This window comes from Pteronotus mesoamericanus, unplaced genomic scaffold (genome assembly GCF_021234165.1).
Source record: "Pteronotus mesoamericanus isolate MK-2021 breed Mesoamerican mustached bat unplaced genomic scaffold, CSHL_Meso_final contig_20, whole genome shotgun sequence".
NCBI lineage: Eukaryota > Metazoa > Chordata > Mammalia > Chiroptera > Mormoopidae > Pteronotus > Pteronotus mesoamericanus.
In genome coordinates this window covers 5,332,214-5,360,192 of record NW_026555085.1, presented here as the reverse complement: position 1 = coordinate 5,360,192, position 27,979 = coordinate 5,332,214, and the positions used below count along the sequence as shown (strand labels likewise).

At 48.5% G+C, this 27,979-nt stretch overlaps 2 protein-coding genes and 1 pseudogene across 6 annotated transcripts in view; all 3 read right to left on the bottom strand.

Annotated features, from left to right (window-relative positions):
• ZNF76 (zinc finger protein 76) overlaps positions 1–4,494 on the bottom strand; it is a 34,362-nt gene extending 29,868 nt beyond the window's left edge. For 2 of the 4 annotated variants that reach the window (XM_054569256.1, XM_054569259.1), the window contains exon 1: positions 4,305–4,494. The gene's annotated coding sequence lies outside the window, so the exon portion shown is untranslated. Of the gene's footprint in view, positions 1–4,190 lie in introns of all 4 variants that reach the window. The other 2 variants (XM_054569258.1, XM_054569257.1) reach the window with 2 other exon arrangements.
• A 7,880-nt stretch (positions 4,495–12,374) lies between these two features.
• The window catches only part of SCUBE3 (signal peptide, CUB domain and EGF like domain containing 3), a 35,457-nt gene continuing 19,852 nt past the window's right edge, over positions 12,375–27,979 (bottom strand). For both annotated transcript variants that reach the window (XM_054568710.1, XM_054568713.1), the window contains exons 7-22: positions 24,794–24,910; positions 23,008–23,130; positions 22,398–22,514; positions 21,770–21,895; positions 21,370–21,486; positions 21,139–21,243; positions 20,730–20,846; positions 20,243–20,401; positions 19,797–20,012; positions 19,280–19,441; positions 18,907–19,074; positions 18,054–18,215; positions 17,456–17,653; positions 16,833–16,985; positions 16,629–16,708; positions 12,375–12,524 (exon numbers count right to left, since the gene is read on the bottom strand). In XM_054568710.1, the coding sequence (XP_054424685.1) occupies positions 12,375–12,524; positions 16,629–16,708; positions 16,833–16,985; positions 17,456–17,653; positions 18,054–18,215; positions 18,907–19,074; positions 19,280–19,441; positions 19,797–20,012; positions 20,243–20,401; positions 20,730–20,846; positions 21,139–21,243; positions 21,370–21,486; positions 21,770–21,895; positions 22,398–22,514; positions 23,008–23,130; positions 24,794–24,910 (2,270 nt within the window). The remainder of the gene's footprint in view (positions 12,525–16,628; positions 16,709–16,832; positions 16,986–17,455; positions 17,654–18,053; positions 18,216–18,906; positions 19,075–19,279; positions 19,442–19,796; positions 20,013–20,242; positions 20,402–20,729; positions 20,847–21,138; positions 21,244–21,369; positions 21,487–21,769; positions 21,896–22,397; positions 22,515–23,007; positions 23,131–24,793; positions 24,911–27,979) is intronic.
• Positions 13,346–14,603, bottom strand: LOC129067002 (DNA-directed RNA polymerase I subunit RPA49-like; annotated as a pseudogene).

The window sequence follows — 27,979 nt, the reverse complement described above, 5'->3', positions numbered from 1 at the left end:
CTATTTAAAATTTAATACCCTGACTCCTGGTATTCTCTATTTCCTTTCTCTGCTTAATGTTTTCAGTATTTATTTGTTTATTGTAAGTTTCTCCCTCATCCATTCCCCAAAGGATGAGTTCCTTAAGTAATGAAACTTTCTTTTAGTCATTACTCTATCCTCAATTACTAGAAAAGTACCTGGACCTAGCAGGCATTCACTAGACATTTGTGGAATGGATGAGTAAATGAATAAACCTCCATACCTTTAGGATCTTCCAGGAATCTAAAGGCTTTAGACCAGAAGAAGAACCTAACTGAGTTCTGAACTTTCTCTCACCTCCCTCGCTGCCTCACCTTCCAAGGTGCAGTCCAGTTCTTTACCACCAGAAACCGTAACTGGGCTGGGAAGCAGGGAAGGACCAGAGACACAGGTGCTTGTTGCCAGGTACAGTTCCCAGGATACCCAGTAGAGAAATCTCCACGGTGCTAATTTTTGTATTTAGCATACTGGTATCTCACAAACAGAAGAGGTCAAAGGTAGGCCAGGACTAAATATACTACTAACCTAGGTCATGGTACTGACTCAGCAACAGCAGCTCATTTACTTTGAGGTGTTTTCCAAGAAACTGAGCTAAACTCTCACTTGTTCACCTAGCTGTTTTTAGAGGTTTGTTTTTTGTTTTTTGGTTTTTTTTTTTTACAATTCTATTATGGATTCCAAACATTCACAAAAGTAGAAAGAATAGTATAATGAAGCCAAGAACCTATTACTCAACTTTAACAATTACCGACATTTTGTCAATTTGGTTTCCTCTATTGTTTCTGCAACCCCCTCTAAATATTTCATCTAGCTGTTTTTTGAGAACTGGTCTATCTATGTATGACAGACCCTGGCCTTATAACCACAGTATTCTAGCAACTATGTCAACCAACTGCTAATCTTACCAGAAATACAGTGAAATTGAGCACTTACACCATTCCCTCACTGGAGCAATGATTAAAAAAAAAGGTGTCTAAACTCCAGATGGTTAAACTCAAGGGACTTGCCCATGTCACCTGTGGAAGGACTTGGGGAGAGGGTTGTTGTGGCTACAAGACGAGAGTATATGTAAACTATTTTCACTTGTTTGTACTGATGCAAATTTTCTGAATGTGTTCATTCAATCCTTTAAGTCTTTACTGACTCCCTGCTAAATATGAGTGACAGGATTAAGAGGACAGAAAGCAAAGAAAACCCAGTTCTCTGTTCTCAAAGAAATCACAGTGGAAGTGGGAGGTGGGGTGAGAAGAGTACACAAGTACCAAAGATGCCAGGCAGACTATGTACTGTGCCCTAAGAAAGATTAAATAAGCCTAAGGCAAAAATTCCTTTTAAAAAATAAAGCCACATAATTTGTAGACCCCAGGATTTACCCTTTCCTTAACTCTAGTTTTGCCCTCTGCTGTATTTATTGTTGTAGAGTCAATACGTACATTATAGGAGACCCGGGAACTTGGTGACCCACAGAACAGACTTTTAGATGTTGATCTTTAATGTCACATTTTGCTACTCACCATCCTGTCTTCTGGTGGGAGAGGACAGGAAAGCCCTCCCTGGGCTTGGAAAACAATGGAGCTAATTCAATGCAGGCAGAAGCTGACACTCAAAGCATTCTACCCTGAGGGCATATACAGCAGGCAGTTTTATAAACAGGACAGGATCCGTGGGAGCGGGTCAAGGAGACGAGGCTAGATTAAGAACTTCTAAGGTCTCTCTAAATGACTGTGACCTTGGAGATCTATTATCAGAACTTTCCAAGAAAGTGCAGTTCTTTGGATAGGCCAAAGAAACCAATGGTTTGGACAGTGCTGTGTGTGAAGGAAGGAGAGCTGAGTGGCTGGGCTGTTCATGGGGTCCTGGAGTTAGGCGCACAGGACAGTGGAAAAAGGGCAGAGTTGGGAATGGAAGGGGGTTTACATCATAATCAATGTTATTCAGATTGGTGAGATGAAAATGGTTGGGAGAAAAATAAGAGGAAGGCAGGAAAAAGGCACTGCTGAGAAGTGACAGTGATACAGGGAGAGGGAAAAGGTGAAGGGTGATTCCAATTTGAAAAGGACATCAGTGGTGAAAAGGAGGAAAATGTCAAGAGACTCAGGAATCTGAGAGGCAGGGTCTCACAGCATATTGGACAGGGTGTAAAAAGAAGGATCTTAGGATGGGAGGGTGTGTATGTTATAGCTGGGTGAAGGAGCTCCCCAGGTGAACTATAGATAAAAGTTTTGGGTAACAGCTGTGGCTGAGGATGGTAGAAGGGAGGTAGCTAGAACACTAAGAGACTGAAAATAGGAAGAGATCCTATGAGGAAAGACTGCTGGGATAGAGGGTTTTAGAATATATGAATTCCTGTGGGTAAGGAGCTTAGCAGGATGAAAGGATTTGGGATGAAGTGCCCATGAGGTGTGAGACACCTTAGGGTGAGTAAGCTAATGGAGGGCTGGGAGCTCCAGGGACTCACAGGGTGAGATGGTATCTGGGCAGAGAATGAACAGGGTAATGTATTAAGATGCAGAGAGCTCAGGGCATATGAGGTCAAAAGTCATGAACAATGGGATAACAGAAACCTTGGGGTTCGTGGAATGAGTTGATGTTGGGCTTAGAATTATTAGAAAATAAGAAACAAGGGGCTGATGGTGACCTAGAAAACTAGGTAGGTTTGAGGGCAAAAGAGATAATGGAACAAGTGAGTTTTTAAGACTGAGTTCAAATCCCAGTTCTGGTACTTATGTGTGTTTCAGGTTCTTCATTTGCTTAAAGCCAACCCAAAACAAACAAACATGGAAAATGGTGGTGGAGGTAATAACCACCTCTTGGGGTTGTTGAAAGGTAAATGTGTACCAGGCAAGGTGTCAAATGCTTTGCATGCATTATCTTAGGCACTACTATTATTTTCAGTTAACAGGTGGAGACTGAGGGTCCAGAGAGGCAAAATGGTATGCCTGAGGTGCCATGGCTGAAGAAAGGGCTACAGTCATACTAGAATCCAGGTCTCTTACCACATCAATGCCTGGAGCTGAAGCACTCTGCTATCCTGCTTGGCAAACATGTTAACTGATGGGGCCTGATCAAGGGAAATGGGTATGGACTATTAAAGAGTGCAAGGGGTCAAGGGAGTGAGAGAATAAGGTTCATTAATCAAGTAGACGCTGGGGTGAGGTTACAAGAGTAAACTCCTAGGGAAGGGCACAAAAATGATTGCAAACAACTACGTTCACTGAGAACTGCAGAATTTCACAGCTCGAAGTAAACTCTGAGATCCTTTAACTCACCCACATTACAATACAGATGAGAAACTGAGGTCCAGAGTGAGAAAGGGGCTTCTCCTAGTTTCCCAAAACACAACCGTGGCAGAGCTAGGGACTTGAATCTGGGCCCGTACACTCAATGCAGATTTCCTCGATGCCTTCAACTATTACTACTTAATATTCATATCCATATCTTCCTTGGCACCGGCATGGTGCTAGGGCACTTTTAAGTCACGTGCTGATTGACACTGGGAGGCTGGGGTGCAGAGGGATGTCAGTGGGGATGACGTTAGGATGAAGGGGGAACATGGAATGAGCATCATGAGGTAACAGGGCAAATAAGGGATGAACAGATACTAAAGGTTTGTGGATGACTGGGTGGGAAACTACTGGAGTAGGGCTTAAGAGTCACCGAGTTTGTGGGAGAAGAGAGTAGAACTGGATAGGTTACTGGGCCAGTGGGGTCATTGAAAAGGTTTGCGGTCATTAAGGAAGGGTGTGGGGATCTCGGGTACGGAGTCACTGTATTAGATAGAGCTGAGGGAGTCACTGAGTTGGTGGGGTCCCTGGGCAGTGCTGGGGAACTATCTGGGTTGTCAGAATCAATGACTAAGAACTGAAGGTAACATGGTGAGGTCTTACGGTCAGTTGGTGGGATGTGGGGTCACGGAGGTGGAGGCGGGCGCAGTCACCGGGGAAGGGGGGGTTTGGAGTCGTGGGGAAGGAGTCTCTGGGTGGAATAGAGGGTAGGGATGGGGGCCAGGACCCGGGGTGGGGAAGGGTCAGGCCGCCGTCCAGCCGCCCGGATGTCGGGCTAGGACAGGAGAAGGGTGGGCACAACGGGCTCGGGAACTTCCCGGGGCTCTGCGCCCGCCCGGCCTCCCACCTGGGCACGGTGGACCCACACTTCCCAGAGCCACCAACCTGACAGCCCCCGAGGGCGACTCCGCCGACAGACCGCCATGCACCGGGCCCCGCTACCAGCGCCGGCCCCGTAACCCGCCTGCGCCATAGCCCGCCCGCCCGCGCGCAGCTTGCCTCGCGCGATATCCAGGTTCCAGGGCCACCGCACTTTCCTCTCCTCTCGCCGCGCCTCTACCGAGCCCCGGAACCCGTATACAAAACACAGGGCACGCTCCACCCCAGACCCCCAGTCGCCGCGGCTGCCGTCCTATTTATCCTGCTTCCCGGGCCCCTGGAACACGGCCGGCTGGGCTCTGACGTTGCCCTTCGCAGCCCCACCTCCCGCCCAGGGTGACGTACGGCCCGCGAGGCCGAGCGCCTGGGGAGGGCGTGATGACGCCACGACGCCTCGATCAGGGCTTAGGCCGGCCTGCGGGCCGGGTCGTCGCTATAGCAATGCGGAACTTCCACCTGTCCCGCCAAGGGAGCGGGTACACCTGAGACCCGAGTAGGGCGTGGGGAGGAGCCCGAGGTCCCGAGGGCTCCGCGCTGTTTCGTCGGCGACCTGCGGGATAGAAGGTGCGCCTCAGGAGCCGAGGAGCTCAGGAGAGGCAATCTGTGAGGGAAGCAATTTCCGCGGGTCCAGCTGCCCGAAACGAGTACCACGGACACAATCCTAGGGGCGCAGAGCCCTAGGCATCCTCCTGCGCCTTTCCGTTCCTAAGCGCTTTACGGTGCACAATCCGCAGCCTTCGAACTTTGAGCCAACCCCCAGAAGGAAGCAATTGCAGGTATTATTAGCTCCTGGTTGAAAACGATGACGTTGAGGACCTGTGAGGGACTTGACTCGTTAGGGAGGGTCCCCTGATGGTCCTCTTGAGTTCTCTCGCATTCCCTCGTCAGCCCCACCCCCAGACTCAAAACCAGTTACACCGCTTGTAGACTAAGTTGGAGTGAACAAAACCAAGCCCTTTTACTATTTCCTTCCTTCCACCAGGAAGGGGCTACGAATGGAGTATTCTCAGAAACCTAAGGAAATATTAAAAGGAAGTTAAAAATTAAAAATAAACCCTAACTGGCGTGGCTCAGTGGATTGAGCGTCCGCCTGCAAACCAAAGAAAGGGTCGCCTGTTCGATTCCCTGTCAGGACACATGCCTGGGGTGTGGGCCAGGTCCCCGGTAGGGGAGCGTGCAGGAGGCAACCACTCATTGATGTTTCTCTGCTTCTCTTTCTCCCTCCCTCCCCTCTCTCTAAAAATAAATAAAATCTTTAAAATTTTATTTAAAGTGTCTCTCTTAATGAGAAACATCGTGTTTCTCCTCAGTTAGTTCAGGTATTGATGGATAAATATTACCTAATGGTAGTATTATGTTTTTTATTTTTATAGACACGTGCTAAGAAACCTTGTTTACATAGTAATTAGGAAAGGAAGAGATTTATTATAATGATATTTCTCTAGTCTTTGAACTATTTCTAAATCATATGCCGGCACTCACAGTGTCCTATTACCAAATACTATTATCAAGTACTATCAAACAGGGTATTCCTTTAATTTTATTAAAAGCAAAGAATTGGAAACCACCGAACCTGCAGAAAGATTTGTTACCTGTTCATTAGTCTCAGTTATAGTCTTATAAAAATGATTATCTTTTCACTCAGAAGAACCTAGTTAGATACTGATTTTCATACTCTTTCCAACACTATTTTTGATAACTTTTTATTATATCATGTGTGCAGGATATTTTTGTTAAAATTTTGAAGTGCAGATCTATTTCAATATGAAAAATACCTGCCATTTGTGGGATTAGCAAAACCAGTCTTCATTTCAAACCTTTAGCCTGTATGGTAATCAGCCAAGTCTGAATTGCTTTCTGTCAGGAAAAAGTTTGACTTTATTCTTCAATTTAAATAAATGTTAATGTTCATTTTAAAAACATGCTAGAAGTCACTGGGGAATAAGTGAACTGTAGCTTATAAAATGGGTTACAAAAAAACATGTTTCAGTCTTGGCTGGTGTGTCCCAGTGGGTTGAGTGCTGGCCTATGAACTGGAAGGTCACTGGTTCAGTTCCCAGTCAGGGCACATGCCTGGGTAGAGGCCCAGGTTCCCAGTTGGTGGTGGTGAGATTGGTATATCATGTTTCTCTCCCTCCCTTCCCTTCTCTCTAAAAATAAACAAGATTTTTTTTTAATTTTAAAAAATATAATTTATTTTTAGAGAGAATGGAAGAAAGGGAGAAAGAGAGGGAGAGAAACATCTATGTATGAGAGAAGCATAGGTTGGTTGCCTCTTGCACACCCCTAACTGTGGACCCAGCCCGCAACCCAAGCATGTGCCCTGGGTGGGAATTGAACCGGCGACATTTCAGTTTGCAGGCCAGCGCTCAATCCATTGAGCCACACCAGCCAGGACAATAAAATCTTTTTTTTAAAAAAAGTACTCACATTGTAAGTGTTTTCTAAAAAAAAATCATGTTTCAAAATTAAACCTAATATGAAAATTATAAACACAAGATAGTACTATTTCTCATGTAATTTGGAATAATGCCATATATGTATAGCTAAATCCATTAGTTAGTTATTAAGTGATAAGTAGGATAGAAGGCTTGTTACCCCCTTGGCAAATATGGGCATGTGCTTGTGTGGAACTCAGATTTTGGCTTTTGGGAACAATTAAATAATGATCGGGTATAAAAATCAGAAGTAACGCCAATGATTTTGTTAGACTTCATGATCAAACTGTTTCTTATGTATTTAATAAAAAACAATGGGTTTTTGAGCAGTTAACAAATAATTTCAGTTTTTACAAGTAGGAAGTAGAAAACTGAACATTTTATAAGTTGAAATATGTAACAGGACTGATTATAATGGGAATAAGTTTAAATCAAAGGAAAAAACAACCCTTCCCTCCTACTCCCCAGGTTTTTACACCCTGGCCATGCATTAAAATTCAGTGTAGTTAAGGGATATGCCTTTCTTCTGTAAAGTAGGACAAGGACTATGGTGAAAGAAGATATAGAATGGAAGTGTGCATGAATATGTTGGCAGGCTCTCAAACAGATTAGTTTTCAGTTGAGGATCTGGAAATTTATTCCCTTAAAACTCTACTTGGATTTCTTTCTTTCTTATTTTTTCTTTTTTTATTGCTCACTCAAGGTTATGTTTATTGATTTTAGAAAGAGAGAGAGGAGGGAGTGGGGGTGGGGAGAGAGAGAGAAACAGAAACATCGATGTGAGAAACATCGACCAGTGCCCCTTCTGTATGCACCCAGATTGGGAATTGCGTCCACAACCTAGGTATGTGCCCTGACCGGAAATTGAACCCTCAACCTTTTGGCATATGGGATGATGCCCCAACCAACTGTGCCACCCAGCAAGGGCTCCTCAGATTGATTTCCTTGCCTGGTTACCCTTTGGAAAGTGTTCATGTACCTCACTTTAAAGACTACTTGATACAGGCAGACCCATACTCCACTGGCAATTGTTATCAAGCTATGATAGCCTGATGAACAATGCCTGGAATGTAACAGGAGCTCAATAATTGTGGAATGAATGCACTTATTTCCTTTATAGACGCTAAAGGGGGAAACTCAGGATCCTGGTAGTCCAACCCATCATATTTTTGATCAGGTAGATTTTTTTCCTTGTTCCTCTTAAGTGGCTAGCTGTATCATGAAGATATTAAACCCAATAAAATTCATGTCAGAGAATTATAAAATTGCAACAATTAAGATTTACCTGTCATTTGAACCTGGCAATTGGGACTGCTCATTTATGAGATCTGAGATTGCTCTTGCGTGCCCTGTAGTGATCTGTATTTCAGAATTTTGTTTGATGGTTAAGAATATACTGCATAAAAAGAACAACTTTCAGTGAGTCTTGATGCAGGTACTTTGCTAGAGGTGGGATATCTTAGGTAGGGAGGTATCTGAGCTACTTGTGGCTTGGCCAGATTTTGGAAAATGTACTGTGATGAGGAGGAACAATATCCTCAATTTCCCCTATGCTCTAGATTCCCCTCAGGATAATTATTGATATTGCTTTTAAAAATAGACGAGAGAGACAAGTTTCTTCAAATTCCAAAACCATTAGGAATAAGGTGGATAAATGAAAAATTTGAGTAAGTCCTGTGTAGAAGCTAGAAGACACTTGGTGTCTTGAAAGCTTTTTCCAGCTCTAGGATAAGCTATTGAGACAGAGGAAAAGATGACAGGCAGAGGAGTTTCATTTAGTCTTTTAATAATAATAATAATAATAATCATAATACAAAATCCAAACATTTCTTTTTACAAGTTCAGATACATATTTTTCCCAAGTGCAAAATAGTCTATGAACTGCATCATTTACTGTTGATTGTGTAGGAGATGCTTACAATATTGGCAGCAGTGGAAGGCATGTATAAATACAATATTTTGAGATTTCTACATGAAAAAAAAAAAGCCTCCCACATGATGGTTATTCTGAAACTTCAGTTTAGCTCACACAAAAGAACGGTTTTCAGCTTGTCCATACTGCTGTAAGTCTGTGTTGTCTAGATAAGCTGATAACAGAACTGGGGATTCTATTCCCTCTAATCGTGTATTTTCTTAAAGGGTTTCTAGTTCAAACAATGGCACAAGGACAGGCTGTGCTACCATGGAGACAGGTTGAATTTAAAGATATCCTTGTGTTGTTTGCATCCACTTTTTTCTTACTATGCTTAAGAAATAAGCCAAGCAGGCTAACATTACTTTCTGCTTATGGTTGGTTATCCTTTGTCTCCCTTCCCCTAGTCTGAGCCTCTTATATTGAGGTTAAGCAGCAAATAGGAAAGTCTGATTGCTCTATAATGTTTTCTGACATTTTGAGATATGACCTTCTAATCCATTCTAGAATCATCTCAAACATGCATATGGAGAATAATTCTTGGATACAAAGTTTCATTAGGGCCAAAGATTCAGATCTGTACTACTGAACCTTAAGCAACAAATCTGACCCTCCACCATATCAAACTAAACCAAACCTGGGCAAGTCAGAGCAGTCACAGCTCAATAGCCACCTCTGAGGATTTGTAGGCCTGGGGCAGGTGGCAGCTCAAGTTCAGACTCTGGTCAGTTTTCTCCTGACTCTTGAGTTCCTTCAGGTTTAGGGAATGGGCCTGGTCTAATAATACAGAAGGAGGGAGACAGAGAAGTGAAAGGGATTCCATGTTGCTGAGGATATAAGTATCTTTCCGATATGCATCACTTTGTGCTCAGAGCCCCTGCAGAAATGGTTTCCCATTCCCTTTCAGATGAGGGCAGGTTTTGTACTAAGATAAACGAAGCCTTACAGTACTGTGGCCCTGTACACACCCATCCTGCAGAGTGGCCTCTGGCCTGACTCAGGAACGATTCCCATCATTCCACTTCCTCTTTTTCTATTTTACCTGTAAAGGCCTAGAGAGTCCCTGAGTGTTGACTCCTCAGTCAGTCCACATAATCCCTAGTTTGATGCCCCAGGGCTGGCTTCTGCCATAGGTTCAGCAAGCAGCATTGCCTGGCTTCTTAACCCCCACAACCTGGAGAACCTAAATTAAACTTGGTGGACGTTAGCAGGTCTTCACTGCTCACCAAAATCTGTCTTGCTTGACATCAGTTAAGAAGACTCGAGGTCTATACTTTCCGTACTGTGGAAATCTTTTGCAGGTCCCAGAAAACAAACCAAATAAAAGACTGCAGGAAGTGTGTTCATATATGTATGGCAAGGCGAAGCCAGACCCTAAAGGCAGAAATTGTGAACCACTCCAACTGGCTTTCTAAAAGAGATGCAAGTGATAGGGAGAGAGGAATTAAAGTTATCTTAGCTTCTTCTGGTGGAGAATCAGGATGGTCAAAGCTGATTAGTTTTCATGGCATTCCCCAAGGAGTACGGATACTTCTATTAAATGATCATTTTCCTGCTTGGAGTCAGTCATTTTGGATCTTTATAGCAGCACTCTCTCTGAGCCAGAGAGACAAAGGCAGCCAGACGGCTTCACCCCTAACAGCCATGGCGTTGGCTACTGGATGTGAGGGGATCCAGCTGTGACATTGGTTACCTAGCCCCAAGGCTGTTTTGGCTGGTGAATGCTACTAGCTGGGAAAAGGGTAGGAGGTCAAGCTCTTTTATTTAGTGTTAAGTCTCCTGTGGGGGCAGTAGCCTGGGACGGTCCCTTAGAAATAAACACTACGAAGTCAATTGGTAGCCTTTGATTGAGTAACACTGTAGGTTTGGGGGAACCAGAAGTAGCAAGTAGAAAATAATTTTACAGGCAGTGGTAGATTGTGGGTGGAATGTGTGCAGGATCTGGGCTTGGGTGTGGATTTGATTCTTTTTCCTTTTGAAAAGCAGTACTTCAGGAAGCTAGGCTTGAAGTCAACTCTGAGAGGGAATGGCCAAGGTCAGGCAAATAACTTGATACCTGGATAACTGTCCGAATCTTGGCTTCCTCAGCCTTGTCTCTGGCCTCAGGGCCCTGAGTCAGCCCCATCCCCAGGGGGTTTGTCCTGGTCCTCTTCCAGTGTACACTAGGGGAAAACAGGATGAGGGCAGGGAAAAGATGGAGGTTTCCCTCTTGGGATGGAGAATCACTGACCAATTCCATCAGCCTATACAATCATGAGGTCCATGCTGAATCCACGGAGAGGCATAGGGATAGTAGAACTGGTTTAACAAATACAGGTCCCTCTCCTTTCTGCTTCATAAAGTCCCCAGAATTACTGTCCTACACATCAGGTACCTCTGAGCTATACGGCCCTGGGTTACCCACATTGAGGGCTCAAGTCCAAATGGCCACTGGTTGAAGAGTAGAGAGAAATCAGATGCTCCAGCACTGAAAAAGTTCATGAGATCCAAAACCTTTTTTCTTCCACTCCAAACATATACTCTTCTCTGTTGGGAAGCTATAAATAGGGTTGTCCTAATAGAGGAGAAAGAAAAACAAAAAAACAAAACCAGAAAACAAAAAAACCCCTCCCTCTAGACAACACAGACAGACTCAAAATGATTGCACTTATTAGAAATGGACAGGATGGGCAGAAGGCTTGCCAAGTGCACACACATTCCTCTTGCTGCCCACAGCCTGGGGCCAGAGGTAGGTGGCTCAGGGCTGGCTGCAGAGTGGGGTCCTCTTTGGTGGAGCCCACAAGCCATCTGGGGCTACAAGGGAAAGACAACTCTGAGGTAAGGCCCAGACTGGCTTCCGCTTAGCAGCCGTGTTTCTTTAAGGGCAACATTTAGCAAGGAGACTAGGGCTCCCCCAGGGAGCACTTGGGCAGGAGTGGGAATGGCTAGGCCAGGGAAGACAAGTGAGAAAAGGGATTAGTGTTTGAGGCTGGCTTCCAGTTGTTCTGTAGTCTAGTCCTGTAGATGATACAATTTCTTTTTCTTTTTCTTTTTCCTTTTCTTGGTGGTGCTTCAGAATCTGGTTTCTGTCCTGCAGAGTTATAGTTTTTCTCTTGGGAGTGACAGCAGCGCTTCCAACATGGCAATGCCTGCTGCTCTTCCTCATTCAGCCGGTGTCCACTAGCCCAGTGGTGTGAGACTCTTATAAGCCCTCGTGGATTGGACCCCAGACAGACATAAGGAGGAAGAAGGGGAGGAGCTGTACAGACAAGGAAGCCAGATGTTTGGGTGGTCCAGGGCTGAAACCATGTGCCCCAGAGGACCAGTGCTGGCATTAAGCCTGTAAGTCAAAGGCTTCTTTGGCAGAACCCCGGGCTATTAGAATCACCTGGGGGGCAGGGCACAGCCAGGGGACATTTTGGCTCCTGACTATTAAGGCACAACCTTATAATGGCAGAAGCCCCTCTCCCTCCTCCCCATTCCCCTTTGACCCACTTCTTTTCAGGCCTCTAGCACCCTTACAAGCTAGGGTTAGGAATGTGAGCTGGTAAAATCAGCAGTGTGGCTGGGGAGGAGAGTGGGTCCTGTTCCTTCACCCCTCAGGGGTAATAGAGCCAGTACTGAATGGCTTTTCCAGGGAACGTGTAAGAAAAGGAAAAACAGGAGAGAGGGAAAGAGAGAGAGAGAGAGAAAGAAAGGAAACTAGAAAGACAGAAAAGGAGAGCTCTTGGTCTATATAGTGATTTTTTTTTTTTCTCTAAAAACAGAGAGGAGAGAGTTCCTCATCTGAGGGCGGGGGCTGCCAGCTCTGAGGGCTAAGGAGTGTGGGGTCTTCAAAACCTGGGTCTTGGGCATAGGGTACTATTTGTAGGGCCTCAGGAAGCTGGAAACTTTGGAGCGGAGCAGCTTAATGAAGGATTTTGGCAGCATCTCCTTGTGCTTCTCTGTGTACTTGAAGTAGTTCTGGGGGTGAGCCAGCACCTCAAAGAAGGCCTTGATGAGCTTCTTGTCCTGCAGAGGATGGTAGGTGGCAATGTCAGCATCAGCGATGGGAAAGAGGAACCCCAGCCTCAACTCAGCAGTAACCTCTCTTGATGTCAAATAAGGCATACTCAGAGGTGAAATGGATTTCCCGCCCCCAATACCTATTCCTCCTCAGAATTATAGAGCTTAGTCAGTGGCGGCCCCATCCTTCCATTGCTCAGGTCCCAGTCCTTGGAGCCATCCTTGACTCCTTTTTTACTCACAACAGCAATCCTGTTGATTCTACCTTCAAAATACATGGAGGGTCTGACCACTTTTCAGTCTCCACAGCTAGCAGCCTGTGTGAGCCACCATCGTATCTCAGCTGGGCTATTGCAATAGCCTCCTAACTGGTCTCCATGCTTCTGCCTAACCCGAGTTTCTATAGGTTGTTCTCCCCACACCAGCCAGAATGACTTTAAAAAAATGTTATTTTATTTTTTTATTATTTTTTTGCACGTCACATATCTCTTTATTGACCTTCATCCATTGGATCTGGCCCAGGGTTCAGCCTGTGGGATCTTTTGGCTCCCGCTTCCCAGGCCCCACCTCCCACATCACCACAGGTGAACCAACACGAGAACCATCTGCCATTTACAATCACAACAACACTGAAGGAGGAAGACAAAGTCCAATATGGCAGGCTCTTGATGTTTTTCCTTAAGACAAGCATTACTGAGATGCTGGCTTGTGGCTTCATACCCAGGCTTAAGCAGGGCTTCTTTTTCCCCTTCTTAAAAATGAAAAGTAGAAGTGAATAGAGTAGTGGCTATGATGTGGCCAAATTGCTCTCTCTGGAGAGCACACCTCTACGTCATTCTCCTCTGCTTTGACTGGCGGTCCAACTGGGCTGGAGGCAACGAGATGCTCAGGGTACCCGCTTTGGGCTCCTCCTCCCCACTGGTTGCCAGAGACATCTTTCTTTTAGAGATCTTCAGCCTCATGGCTTTTGCTCTCTCGATCATCATTTTCTCGCTGAGCTTCAAGTCCCTCTGTAACACCATCAGGTTGACCTGGAAGTCATTTATGTGCAAGGTGAGTATGGTCACATACACAATGATCTTCGCTTTCATAGAGGTGGAAATTACATTTTGTAAACTGTCATTGCGGTAGGTCAAGCAGGTAAAGTGCTACAGCAGTTTGGTGTTGACAATGTGTGGAACTCCAGGTCCCAGGGCACTTTTCCACTTAGTCACTTTCTGCCACTAGAAATTTGATGAGTGTGTCCAGAAACCATATGCATCAGGCCTGGCGGTCTCAGCAATCTTCATTGGATGGCAAAGATTTCAACACTTCTATGACAAAGGAACAATGGCTGTTTTCTTTAATCATCTTCAGTATTTCTACTGACGTGACATTCCTGAAAGCTTCAGATGGGCTCTGAAGAGCTTCATACTCTGCAGGGGAAAGAAGGTCTTCAAATTTACACACATCTTCAGGCTTGGCTGCATCAGTGTGGCAGGGAAGAAGGTAGAGGGAGTTATCTTGCAAATTATTGTGAATGGCATCGTTGACCAGAGCAATCACACCCTTTGTATCAATAATACTCTCTGCAGCTTTAGCTACTACACGATTCTAAGATTCACTGCCAACTCTGTTCATTCTCTTGGAATTCAGAGCCTGCTTCTGTTTGATGGTACCAAAGGCTTCAATGCAAGAGTCCATCTGAACTCTAACAGTTTTGCTCTGACTCTCGAATGTCAATTCACTCTCAAATGAATCATCTGAAAAGAGTGGCTGCATGTTGAACAATTCAGCATCATACACTTGCATTTGGCCAGAGGTCTTGTTCAAAATTCTCACCAAGTGCCTGCATAAACTGTTGCAATTGAGGGCTCCAGTCCCAAAATTGTTTCCCACATCAGAAAGTCTGTCTATTTCAGCTGCCAGGATCTGGTGACTCCTCTTCCTGGGATTTGTGGAGTCTTTGCTCTAGTACAAGGTAAAGCACATGTTATCTGGATTCTGCAGCTTGCTGTTGGGGAACTGAACCAGTACAGCTCTTTGGCTCTCATCGGGCTCCCCACAGTACAGCCACTTCGCATTCGGCAACACCTCTACCACCATTTCCCCTGTGTGTTGGTTCCCACGTGGAGGCAGCGCGGTGGGCCAGAAGAGGCGTGACCTCATTGGGCCTAAACATTTTTAATTAGGTCATGTTCTTTTCCCATTCAAAACACTTCTCTGGGTTTTTTCATAAAGCTAAGTTCCTTGCATGGCCCATAGGCTGAGTGTGATTTGTGCCCTGTTGTGTCTTTCATCCCTTCTTGACTCTTCCTTATTCTGTGGAGCCACACTGGCCTTCCCAAGGTTCTTGAACATGCCACACTGCTCCCATGCTCCTTAGCTTAGATCACTCCTCTGCTGATTGTCTGATAGGTAGTCCTTTACCTCATTCAGGTCTCTTCTCAGCGGCCTTCCCTGACCACCCTGTCTGAAATGGCAACAATGTGAGGAGAGCCTACTAGGTGCCAGGCATTGTGCTTTAGGATCCAGATCTTCTGGCTTCTAGACTAGAGTTCTAGTTCATTTCATCAGCGGATTTTTAAAGTAAGAGATGGGGCTTCCAGTCTCTCATCTTTACTTTAATCAAACGTCTCTACTACTTTATGCATTGGCGCTCCATAACACATTTTAAATAAAGGTTCAGATGCTTTAAAAAGTGTTTAGAAAAAACATTGCTGAAATTGTATTTTTTGCATTCTGCAAGTTCTAGGAGGTTTTTGTCATCATGTCCCTTATTTTTAAAAAAATACTTTATTTATTTAGGGGGAAGGATGGGAGAAACAGAGGGAGAGAAACATCAATATAAGAGAGAAACATCAATCCTCTGCCTCTCATACACACCCTTACAAGAAACTGAACCCACAGCCTAGGCATGTGCCCTGATCGGGAGTTGCCAGTGACCTTTTGCTTTGCAGGACGACGGCCAACCAACTAAGCCACACCAGTCAGGGTTCCTGTCCCTTATTTTGATGATAATACAAAAATAGTAACCATAGAGGCAAATCTTTTCTTTAAATCCTTACCCGAGGATATGTTTATTGATTTTAGAGGGGGTGTGGAGGTGGAGGGAGAGGGAGAGGGAGAGGGGGAGAGAGAGAGAGGGAGAGAGACAGGAACATCAATATGAGAGAGAAACATTGATCAGTTGCTTCCTGTACACACCCGACTGGGGATAGAACCTGCAACTTAGGTATGTGCCCTGACTGGGGATCAAACCTGTAACCTTTTGGTGCATGGGACAAAGCTCCAACCAATTGAGCCACTTGGCCTGGGCAGATGCATACTTTTTAAAAAATAATTTTATTCATTTATTTATTTTTAGAGAGGGAAGGAGGAAGAGAGGGAAAGAAACATCAATGTGAGAGAGAAACATCAATCAGTTGCCTCTCATTATACTCCTTGTCCAGGGACCAAACCCACAACCCAGGCATGTGCCCTGACTGGGAATTGCACCAGTGACCTTTTGCCTTGCAAGACAATGTTCAACCAACTGAGCCATACTTGTCAGGGCAAGACAAACCTTTTTTAAATTAATACTTTAAGAAGGACTGTGACTAGACTATAGTTTCTTAAGTAAGATTTTTCTCAGACTGGGATCCACAAGACCCAGGTGTCTAGCCTTTTCTCCAATGTTGGAAACATTTATTTTCCCTTAAAAGAGGTCTATATTGAGTTAATGCTGAGAAACACTGTGCTAATCTGCTTTTCTGTGGGAGCTGAGGAAGGAGTAAAGGAAGGAAGGGACTTCCACAAAAGCATTTTTCTATACTGCATTTCCCCTACATTTTTTTCATGGAAGAGATAGGGGACATTTCATCTCCTCATCTTTCCTTTCTCTTTCCCCAAGGTGTGGGTGATACCACAGTCAGATGGGCTTAGGCTCAAATCCCAGCTTCACCTCCAGGCAATGTCTGTAATTCTCTGTGCCTCATGTTTCTCATCTGTAAAGTGGGAATGATGAAAGTACCTAATTCATAGAACTATTGTGTACATTGAATGAGAATATTCAAGTAAGCACATAGCATATTGTCTGCATGTTGTTACAAGTTCATTAAATGTTGGCTATTATTGTTTATATTCACTTACCTTTAAAATCTCCTGGTGGTTTTCAGATGCATAGAGCCGGCCATCTCGCACAATGTCTTCCACCAGCTGCTCATAGTCCTCTGCAAAGTCAACCAAGGGTGGAAGCTTAGGGGTGGGAACTCTTCCTGTTTCCCTTGCTGCCCCCCAAGGCCCATGAGCCTCCCGTTTTGCACCCATCTCTCTGGCTCTCCTGCCCTTGCTCACCATCGTAGGTAACATAGGGGATCTGGAAGCCACGGGCGCTGTTGGCTTCACTTGTCTTGAAGTTGATCCAGAGCTTCCTGGACCGGGCTGTAAAGGCGATGGGGCGCTCGTAGGTCTGGCAGGTCTCATAGGTGGTAATGGAGGATGGGGAGGCTGGGAAGGCAAGCAGCTAGTCAAGACAGCAGCAGGGCAGGTGACCCAAGCCCCCTGGGAGTGAGGGCTGTGGGAGAAGGAATCATGCTGAGAGGCTGTCCCCTATGCATGTACTGCCCCATCCTCCACATACACACAGTGTCCCACCAATGGACTTATTCCACAACTCCTATTTGACATGCAGGCACTCACATAGTGTATGAAATCTGACATTTAAATAAATGAAACAGCAAAAACGCTCAAATAGGCAAGTGGCACACATAACATTACTGGAGGTCTAGTCCCAGTGCTGGCTTTTTTACTTTGCTCTCCACTGAACATGCAGTATCACTGCTGTTTTCCTTCGTTAGCTCTTCTCCTCCCAAGGCCTCCCTTGCCACTGCTCCAATTCTTCCTGTACCAGTTTTCTCTCTCTCCCTCCCAACCAGATTTGGACTGCCCTTCCCTGACCCAGCTCTGCAGCCACCCACAGTTCTTTCTCATGACGAGGACGTCCCCACACTCATCCTCAGATGGCAGGAAGATCTCCGGTACCACGATAAGGATCTTGCGCTTGGGTGGGGGGTTGATGTTCCAGATGCACTCCACGCCAGCTGGGTAGTTGCCTGGGTAGTTGGGGGACTCGATATAGCCAGTGAACTCACCCAGCTCCCCACCACACTGACGATCTGTAGTCAAGCGCCAGTGAACAGGGCAAGAAAGAGAGGGGGAGTCAGTGGGAAAATGGGTTGGGGAAACTGAAGAGTTCTGAAGTGGAAATCAGAAATATTATCTGTTCTCTAAGATCTGGGTCCACCTTCCCTCCTGCTCTTTTAGTACCTTTTCATCTCACTTCACCTGGCTTTTCCTCCCCATTACCTGTCTCCAGGGAGAGGATGCTACAGGGCCCAGCCCAGCAAATGGTCTCAGACTAACTGGGTTGGGGAGAGATGAGGGGTGAGACTCTACTGCCCATCCACTTCTCAGCCTTGGCTCCCTGTTGGTTTACTTCCTCCACCCTGCTTCTTCCTATGCCCATTGCTCTCAGGCCTCCCTAACCAATTTTTTATAGCCTGGCCTGCCACATACTCTTGCACTGGGCCACACTGGTGGAGCCATCGAAGTCAGTGCTTGTGTTTCCTGGACAGCGGGTGCAGAAGTTCTGACGGAAGTCAGGCTGATAGGATCCCAGGGCACAGCGGATGCAGCGATGGATACTGGTGTTGTAGTAGTGCCCAGGGGAGCACTGGACTGCAGGAAAGGGGGAAGGTAGGTGTTAAGGTGGCAGACAAGGGGGAGTTCTGGGGCATAGGATGGGCAGGATATATTTATCCTGGACATGAAAGTTTCTTCTAGAGTCCCAACCTTTCCTAGTCATGTCTGAGTGTAAGGCCAGGGGAAAGCAAATTTGACAGTGTTTGGCTACAGTGCCAATCCTTTTCTTTCATGCACTGAGCAGTGCTAAACCTGTACAGAAACTTGTTTGTAGAGTTGAGGGGAAAGTGCCACCAGCTCTCTGAAGCAGAGGGGTAATTGGCGCTGCTATTTATTTATCTAAATTTTTACTTATTGATTTTTAGAGGGGGAAGAGAGAAAAAAAAAACACATTGATTTGTTGCTCCCCTTATTTATGCATTTGTTGGTATGTGCCCTGACTGGGGATGGAACCTGCAACCTTGTCATAACAGGACGATGCTCTCACCGACTGAGCTACCCGGCTAGGGCTTTGGCACTGTTATTTATTCCCCAATTCCCAGGCTTGTGGCTTGTGGCAGGTCAGGATGGGTCCTAAGAGCAACGTGGTGGTGTTGGCCCAGCAGCTGGGCCCTTCTTGGTTTGGGGAAGATGGTGGTGCAACAAACTTGGGGACTGGGGACTGGGAGAGTTTTTTGGAAGTAGTTGGGGTAGGGGAGTCCCCTGGTAGGGTGAGTAGCCTACTCACCTTTGGTGTCACAGTCTTGGAAGGAGATGGCCCCCTCGTGCTTGGTGGTGAGGCCCCCACCACACGGAAAGCACAAAGTCCTTCCTGCTTCAGGTTGGTAGGTGCCACGTGGACATGGCTGGCAGGGCTTGAACCCATCTACAGAGTGTTGGCCAGGTGAGCACTGACCTGCAATGAACCAAGGGCCCAACTCTGATGGGGATGGTCCTGGTCATCCCTTTGGGGTCACCCAGTCTCAGGGGACAGAGGCACACAACGAGGATGTTGACTAGGAGAGTGGCCTGGAGCCTGGGCCTGCCCTTGGGAAATCCCATGCCCATGGGCGTCCCAGTGCCCACCCTACCCCACTCTGCATTGTTTGTTCCCCTGGCACCTGCACACGTGGTGGCGTTGGTGGCTCCAAGAGGCCCGTGGGCATCACTCCCAGGGCAAAGGTCGCAGGAGAGCTGCCCTTCTCTCTCCTGGAAGGTGCCCGCTGGGCATGGCACACACTGCTCCGTCTGGCCGTGGTAATACGTCCCCTGCGGGCAGCTGACTGAGGGAGAGTCGGCCGCGCTAGCCACCCACCCCACCCCCTATTTCCCACCACCCAGGCCTGGGACTCCCCTTCCCGCTCCCCCAGATTTAAGGAGAATCTCTGGAAACAGACAGAATCCTGTTTGGAAGAATCAGAGGTCAAAGCCATGTGCAGGAGGACTGGTCGTGCCACCTGTTGTCCTTCTAGATTTCAGCCTGGGGACCAAGGAGGGAAGGATGATGGGCGGGAGGGTCTTGACTGCCTCACAACTTGAGAGATGCAACTGAGGCCATAAAGTATTCTGCTCCGAGCCAGGCCCAAGCTGGGCCTCGCCCATTCCCATACTCCCCTATATCCCAGCAAGCTCCCTTACCACACTTGGCCCCAGCGCGGTGCTGCCCGGGCCTACAGGCCTCCACCAGCTCGGCTCGCTCCCCAGCTACAGGGCCCGGTTTGTGGGCCAGCTCATAATCAAGGCCCGCCAGGCGCAGGAGGAAGCGGTCCTGGTTGATGGACTTTCTAAGCATCTTCAGGGACCCTTTCAGCCGTCGTTCCATCCGCTGTCGGAGGCAGGGTAGCCCACAGCCAGCTGGTGGTGGACGGTGGTGTGAGTCAGAGGAAAGAAAGTGGCTGTCAGCAGGAGGGCAAGGGAACGGAGCCAGGAGCTAGAGGTGAGAGGGGCTAGCTCCTGGGCTTCGCAATAGGCAGGGTCTACCCTTAGTACAGCCTCCACCCCTCCCCCTCGTTGCTGAGACCTGTGGTTTCCCTGTTTCTGCCCTCCCCTTTCCGCCCTTCTTTCAGCAGTGCTCCCAGTCCCACCTGTGGTTTCTTCGGCTCTGACCTCCGCCTCCAGTTCCAGGGTGAGCCGAGTGACTTCCTTGCCTGGAGGGGTCCGGGCCCTCCGGCCCTTGCCCTTCCGAGAGGAGTCACATTTGAGGTGGATGAAGGTGACCTGGCAGTCAGAGCAGGGGGCACCACCTGGGGGAAAGGCCTTGTCAACCCCAGGGCACCCACTGAGGACAGGGGAAGTTCTCACTCCCAGCTCTCACTCTTGCACCCCAAGCCAGATCTCACCAGGTCTCTGACTGCAATTATCTCCATGCTGTTTGAGTCCAGGATGCTAATTAGTTGGTGTGAGGAATATCCTAGGACTTCCTTGGGCTCTTATACCTACATCTGCTTTTGCCCCTGCTCTTTCTAGAGTTCAGGGTGCTAGTGGGTTTTCCGGGATCTCACTAAGCAAAGGAGCTGAGGGCTGGGAAGTGTTTGGTGGGCAGCCTTTTAGAGTAGGGTCCCCAGTCCAAACCTGGCCCCGGGATTCTGCTGGCCTCCTCCATTTTGCCTTTGTTTCGCAGGTGCAAACGGCATTTGGCATCCTTGATCTTGAAGGAGGCTCGCTGTTTAACTGACAGCACTGCAGCCTCTAGAGAGACGGTAGAAGCTCAGCACAACTTTGGGGCCCCGTGGGGGTAAGGGCTGCTACAGAGGGTGTTGGAAGCTGGGTAATAAGCCAGGGGCTTCGCGGGAGAAGAGGGATTACAAAAGCCAAGGGAATCAGATGTCAGGCGAAAAGGGAGCAAGGTAGCAGGGCTGCAGAATTAGAGTGAAGAAGGGGATCCAGAAAAAAAAAATAAGGCCAAGGGAGTTATGAAGAAGAGAAATAAGGGTCAAGAAGCGAGAATAAGGTGGGAACAGGCCTCTGGGCTGGTGCTCACCATGGCAGTGGTTGGAGTTTGTGCTGTTCCCGGTGTGGCCAGCTCGGGCTGGAATGGCCCTGGGGCTGGGGGTGCCACAGCTCACCGTGAAGCCATTTTCGGACTCTGAGAGAAGGGGGCTGTCACAGCTCTGACCTGCTCCCCACAACCCTCACTGGCTGGATGTTTCTAAGGGAAGCAGAGGAGCTGTCTTCCCTTCCCACCAGCCCTCCAGCAACCTCTTCTATGTACCTGGCAAAAACCGGGCCCGGGAGGGGCAGGTCAGAGCACAGGTGTCCTTCTTGCCAGACCGGCTGCAGCTGAGCATGGCTTTCGAGGCACCGGGACTGCTCAGACATTTTACCGGCTCTAGGAAGGGGAGAGAAGCCTGAGGAGGAGAGGGCCTTCTATCCCCACCCTCTCCCTCAGCGGGTTAATTTGGAGGAAGAAAATTAGCTACATGCAGAATTGTAATTGTACAGAGACTGATAAAGGGGTTAAAGGATTATCTACTGGAAACTTAGGTCTCTAACTTAAATAGGAACATTCTTCACCCCCTACTACCTCACACTTTGTTCAACATGGAACCTCTCACTTTTCAGGATCCATGAGACTACTGTTCCAGATGAGGCCAGCAGAGGGTGCTGCCCACCTGTGCAATCCTTGCCGTTCCAGTGCAACCGGCCCTGGCCTGTGGGGCAGGTACACTGGTAGCTGCCAGGAGTGTTGATGCAGCCGAAGCGGCAACCTCCCCGGTTGATGCTGCATTCGTCCACATCTGGGGGAAGGAGAAGGGAGACACAGACAGACAAATGGTGGGGGTGGAGAAGGAGCCAGGGAGTGGGCAATGAGTAAGGATCTTTGGTTAGAGTTCCAGGCACTTCAAGGTGACTACTACTACTGGCCTGAGGAGAGCTCAAACCTAAGACCTACTTCCCGTATCTGTCTAGGCTGATGGGCTTCTTAAAGGCTTCCATTCTTCCTACTAGTGGGAATGTAATTTGGGAGCTAACGATGGGAGTCAAGGGAAAGTGATGTGGATGGGGGAATAGACATTTTGGAGGCAGGATGCTATCTTTTCCCTGATACCTGATTTCTAGTTGTCTTAATTTCTCCCATTCCATCATGATGGATGCAGGCATGGCACGTGTACCTGGGGATTGCCCATAGCCACAAGCCAACTCAGGGGCTTGTTCAATTGAAGGATGAGGAGGTGTGATGGACCTGGAGGTGTGAAGCCTATAGACCTGGTAGCTGAGAATCCAAATTTGCTGGCTTACCCCCGCAGTGGGTGACACCATACAGCAGGTAGCCATGATGGCAGAGGCACTGGAAACTTCCTGGTGTGTTGACACATATGTGGTCACAGGTTCGATCAAAGGAACACTCGTCTATATCTAGAAAAGCAGAGATTCAAGTCAGGAGTCTGTCGTGTGGGAATTGACCCTGGGATCTCCTGCTCGGATGAAGGGCTCAAGTGAGAGGCCATGGCTCTCCCCTTAAATTGGAAATCCCTGTCCATGGCTGAGCCCGAGGATCAGCGATTCAGCAATGCCTGCTCATTGCCTATGCTGCCTCCACTTGGAGTCCTTGGAATTAGGAACTACAAGATCTGAAGCCTATAGATCAGGGCCACTATATGTGGTTACATCGGACCCTGCCAAGGATATAAATGGGGGTGAAACCCATCCCTCAATCCTAGCCAAGCCATGTGCGCCAGTATAGAGCTGGGCCACCAAGAAGAAGGCATAAGTTTGTTCATTTGCAGCGCGACAGTGCTCATGGAAACTCTCTACAATGTCTGTTGAGTTTCTCAGTCTCTGGCCGGGTTGAAGCTCTCCTACCCCAAGAACCTCTCCAAGGCCATCCCCTTGGCCAAAGTCTGCTCACCCTGGCAGTTCCTCTCATTGATGAGAAGCTTATAGCCCTTCTTGCAGCTGCATTCAAAGCTGCCCACTGTGTTGCGGCAAATGTGGTCGCACCCACCATTGTTCAAGCGGCACTCGTCTATGTCTGGGGAAGCAGGACAAAGTAGAGAAGAGCAAAGGTAATATTGGCTGGGTAATAAAGGTAATAAAGGCTGGGGACAAACAAGGATACAAGATCCCTCCCTCCCTCACAGACCGAATCAAGGAAAGCCGAGCCTGCCCCTTCTGACTCTATCTGCTTCTATCTGATCCTATCTGTTTCTTCCCTGTTCAGGGATGAATCTGTGCCACTAGTAACACCTTTCCTCAGGCTGAGTCCTCTTAGAAGTGGACAAATGGGAACCAGAATCAGGCCCTCAGGAAGTTGCCTGGAGCAGGAAGTAGGTGGGCTTTTGACCAACAGAGCTAGTCCATGCCCTTCATTCTGCTGCTGATGGTCCTTCCCAGAAGGTCTGGTGGCTAGGGTTTATTCCTTTCCCGCCGCTCCCCGCCATCCCCACCTGTCACAGGAGCTCAGCGGGGAGGGTGAGGAGGTGGCACAGGAAGGTGGAGGTTCAAAGGGGCAGCAGCTCTTCAGAGAGGAGAAGCCAGTGAGACTGGGTAGCTGATGGGGGAGGGGTGGGGACCAGGCAGGGGGCTCGACTGGGGGAGATCTGGAGAGGCTCAGGCCTGAGGCAGCTTTCAGCACTAGGAAGGGAAGGAGGGGGGCGGGGGTGAGCAGCTTCCTTCCTGAAGTCAAGTTCCCCAAGCTGGTGGCAGACAGGACCCAGGCTATTCACCTCTACTTGGGGGATGGGGCAGGAAGGGCAGCCTTCCACTTCACTCTTAGCATACCTGTCAACAGTCCTTCCCAGCAGGAAACCTCTCAACTGAGGCTGTCTGACCTGCTGCCCCAGCCCTCCTCCCACCCCCATCCTCTCTGCCAGCTGTTGGGCCAAAAGACACAAAAAATGAACCCAGACCTCCTTCCAGTCCCTACTGCTTGTGACCAGGGAACACAGGCCGGATGAATCATTATTTTCAGTATGGCTTCCCTTCCCCCCAGCCTTTCCCATAGACCTGGCTAATCAAAGGAGGGGAAACAGAATGGAGAATGTGGGAAACTATATCATAATAACATCTAACACAAAGTGTTTATCATTTGCCAGGCACTGTTCTAAGTCCTTTATTTATAATTTATATATAACTCATTTAATCCTTACAACATTCTGCAAGCACCATCATTCTGATGAAACTGAAGCACAGAAATGCTAAGTAACTTGCCCCGGATCATGGAGCTAATAAGAGGCTAGCTGGGATCTGAACCCATGAGCCAGGCTCCAGCGTCAGTGTTCCCAACTGCTACCCTATTCTCCTTCTGGCCACTACAGCCTTTTCACAGGGAAGGTCTGAGGAATGTGGGATAAGAAGGTTATGGAACACACTTGTGATGCACACACACACGGCTCAAATATCCTACACCCAGGGACAAATGTAAAGGGAATGTCAATTAACCAAGAGGGTTAGGGACACCTAGGGGGTAGGAATGAGTAGGGAAAACAAGTGTAGGGGTAGGGGACACCAAGGAACCGGCTAGACTTCTGTGCCCCTTGAAATGTGATGAGACAAGCCTTCGTTACGACCTTAGTTCTTTATAATTAGGATAGCCTCCAGGGGGTACAGGAGGTTTGGTCCCATAATAGGTACCCTATCTCAGATCCCCTCCTCAGCCCCTTACTCTTACACTTTTGTCCTCTGAAAGCCCTTACCTTTGCAGGTCTTCCTGTCTGGCTGCAACATGAAGCCCACAGGGCAGCTGCAGTGGACACCCGTCGCTGCATCATGGCACTTACTGTCACAGCCCCCATTGTTGACAGCACAGGTCTCTGTTTAGGAGGGACGTGGGGGATGGTAACCAAGTTATCGGCATGGAGGAGCCCCAAACTCTAGGGTAATGGAGAGCACAGAGGCCAGAGGGAAGAGGGAAAGCCTCAGCTACCTCCCTGTGCTTTAGAAGGAGCATTAAGCGGAGGCTCCCAGCCCCCATCCCCTCACAAGTGCAGCCAAGCAGTCCACGTCCCTGCCCCCTACTTGATTGAAACAAGGTGGACAGCGGTGAGGCAGGTACAAGCCAGAGCTGTCAGGCAGGAATGTGCTGAAGGGGTGGAGGAGGTGGAGAGGGGAGGGCGCAAGGAAGGATGGGAGCAATCGCTACCAGAGAATAAGAAGGGACAGACAGGAGCTTCCTCCTCTTTCAACAGACTATTTCTTTGGTGGATGGGGGGTCATGGTGGCACAATCTTGGGAAGAGTGAGCCTGATGATTCCTAGGACAGCTGACAGCCATCAATTCATCTTCCCCTTTCTCTGCCCAGATGTCTTAAGAAAGACCCACTTCCAGGGCTAACTGCTCATCCTCTGAGGACACAGTCACTTCCCAGCCCCTTCCAGGCTACCTCTTCTGGCTCCCCGCAAGCCCTCCTTAAACTAGCAGATGGAGATAAGCTGGCTGTTTGGTAGTTTTCCTCTCCTAGTGGGGAGGGGAGGAGGGGGAGCAAAAGAAGAGTCAGAGAAGGAAGGGTATAAGAAGGTAGGTCAAAGAGTTAGAGAACCTCAGAGCTGTTTCTTCTATTGCCCCCTCTTGACTGGTAGATTTTTCCTTTGTTGGGAGGCCAGAGTAGGGGTGTATGGATGGGTCACTCTATTTTTTGAACTCAGAGTAGGAGAAAAACAGGTTTAATAGCCAAGGAATTGTCAGGTAAGCCCAGGGAAAAACCATCAGCTCAAATAAGTGCAAGGCCCTGCCACAGGGGCTGTAGAGGAGGTGTGAGCCATCCTCAGGCGGAGCGGGGGGGGGGGGGGGGGGGGGGGGGGCGGCTAGAATTCTCTCATTAGAGAGATCAAATTCCAAGGCTTCTGCAAGGGATGAGGGACAAGAGGAGAGTGTTTCTCAGAACCAGGAACTGAATGAGAAAGGCGCCAGATGCTATCATCTTTGACCCCTAAAACTTCGGCACAACCCTCATCACTGAGGAGACCAGCAAGGCCAGGGCATTAGAAGGTCAACTCTGCCCGCAGGTGCCTGGTCACGCCCTGATCCCTCAAATGCCCAGGTTTGGGAGCAGCCACAGTGGGATCTTCAATGTGGCGCTCCCACCTTAGTCTCTCCTGAGGTTCCTCAAGATCACAGAAGGAACCTGGGAGGGAACCTTGAGTTCAGGCTCCAAGCCTAAGCCCTGCCAACACCCCAAGGATGTTCTTCGCATACAAAGAGGTCCCCCAAGCCCTGGAGCAGGCAGAGGGGAACAGGTCCTATGCCAAGTCATGGCTGATTCTGAGGGATCCAGGATGGGGAGTAGCAGAGCTGGCAGTGTCCATCCCAGGCTGTGGCAGAAAGCTGGGTGAGCTGCCTGCCCCTCCGGGACAGCCAGGGTCAGGGCTGTGGCAGCAGGATGGCATGGCCTCCACCCTTTGCTCTTCAGGTCACAGCATTAAAATCCCAAGTTACTCTGTGCTACTCCATATGAGGCGCTTACTAGATGTTCTCACGCACTATCTCAATCATCACAGCAACCCTAAGGGAGGACTCATCCTCCCTATTTTACAGAAGAGTAAACTGAGGATCAGAGAGGAAAGCAACTTGCTTGAGGTCATTCGGTTAGAAGGTGGCAGACCGAGAACTCAAACTCAGGTTTGTCTGAACTCACATGTCCTGTTCTACACCATTACAGTGGGAGAGGATGGTGAGTGATGCTGGAACTGTGAGCTACTGTGGGCAAGAAGCCCTAGGAGGGGGTGGCATCTAACCCTACCCACCCCGCCCTCAGGTGGCAGGCACAGTGGATGTGATGGGTAAGATGGAGCTGCTGGGTCTTCAGCTGTGTAGAGAGCAGAGAAAGGGAGGAGGCAGATGGTTGGGCAGGGGTAAGATGTTAGAAGCGGGTGAGGAAGAGAGGAAGGAGAGAAAGAAAGTGACAGGATCAAAGAAAGACAAACCAACATGAAGTCTCCCGGGCCAGCTCTGGGGGATTCGGAGACACTCAATGGGCTCAGTACCCACACTGCTGGGGGAGCCCTGCCGGAAGGCTGGGGCCCAGTCAGGCCGGGTCCAGCGGGCATGCAGTTAGTGGGAGCCCCAGCGGATCAGCCCTTCCCCTAGCAAGCCAATGAAAGCAAGCGGAGAGAGCAGACATATTTACCATTAGAAACGGCCTGGGGGGGGTTGTGCTGCTCTAGCCGCCTTTCCCCTGTTTGACATTGTAAAAAAGCTGTTTAGATGCTGGGCAGGAGCCCTTGTGGCCCACAGAGCCCCAGCCCCTCCTCACCCTCCTCCACCCTGCAGGCCCAAACCACTGTCCCCATATGATGAGCCCTGAGACTCTGAAACTTTACTCCCCAGCCTTCTGCTGCCTGGTAACCTCAAGGAGGCTGGATTCCCACCAAGTGACTGATGGGAAAGTGTCAGAGAGGGGCAATCATGGGCCCAGTACCACACAGCATGCCAAAGGCAGAGCTGGGAATCCAACCTTAAGTCTTACAAGCTGCCAGATCCCAAAGGTGCCGGCTTTCCGCTATACTGTACTGCCCTCAGCCTCCCCACTAAATCTGAGTGGCCTGACGGCCCCGAACAACGACGTTTATGCCTGCCAGGGCTGGGAAGAAGAATGAGGTGCAGGACAAGGTAAAGTAAGTTCTACTGGAGGAGAGGGAGAGGAGCTCGGGAAAAACATGGCTGTGGACCTTAGAACAGCCTTGTTTGCTCTCTTTGACCTCACTTGGTCATGGCCCGGAAGGCAGAATGGAAGGGAAGAGCTCAAGCTTAACGGGTGTTTTCAAAAGCAGCCGTGCCCAGGACCATCTGCTGAGAGAGACCCACCCCACATCCAGGGGCCCCGAGCTCTGCCCTGATACATGCAGCTTTTCTTCCCTGGGGGCTGCATGCAGTTTCTTTAGGGA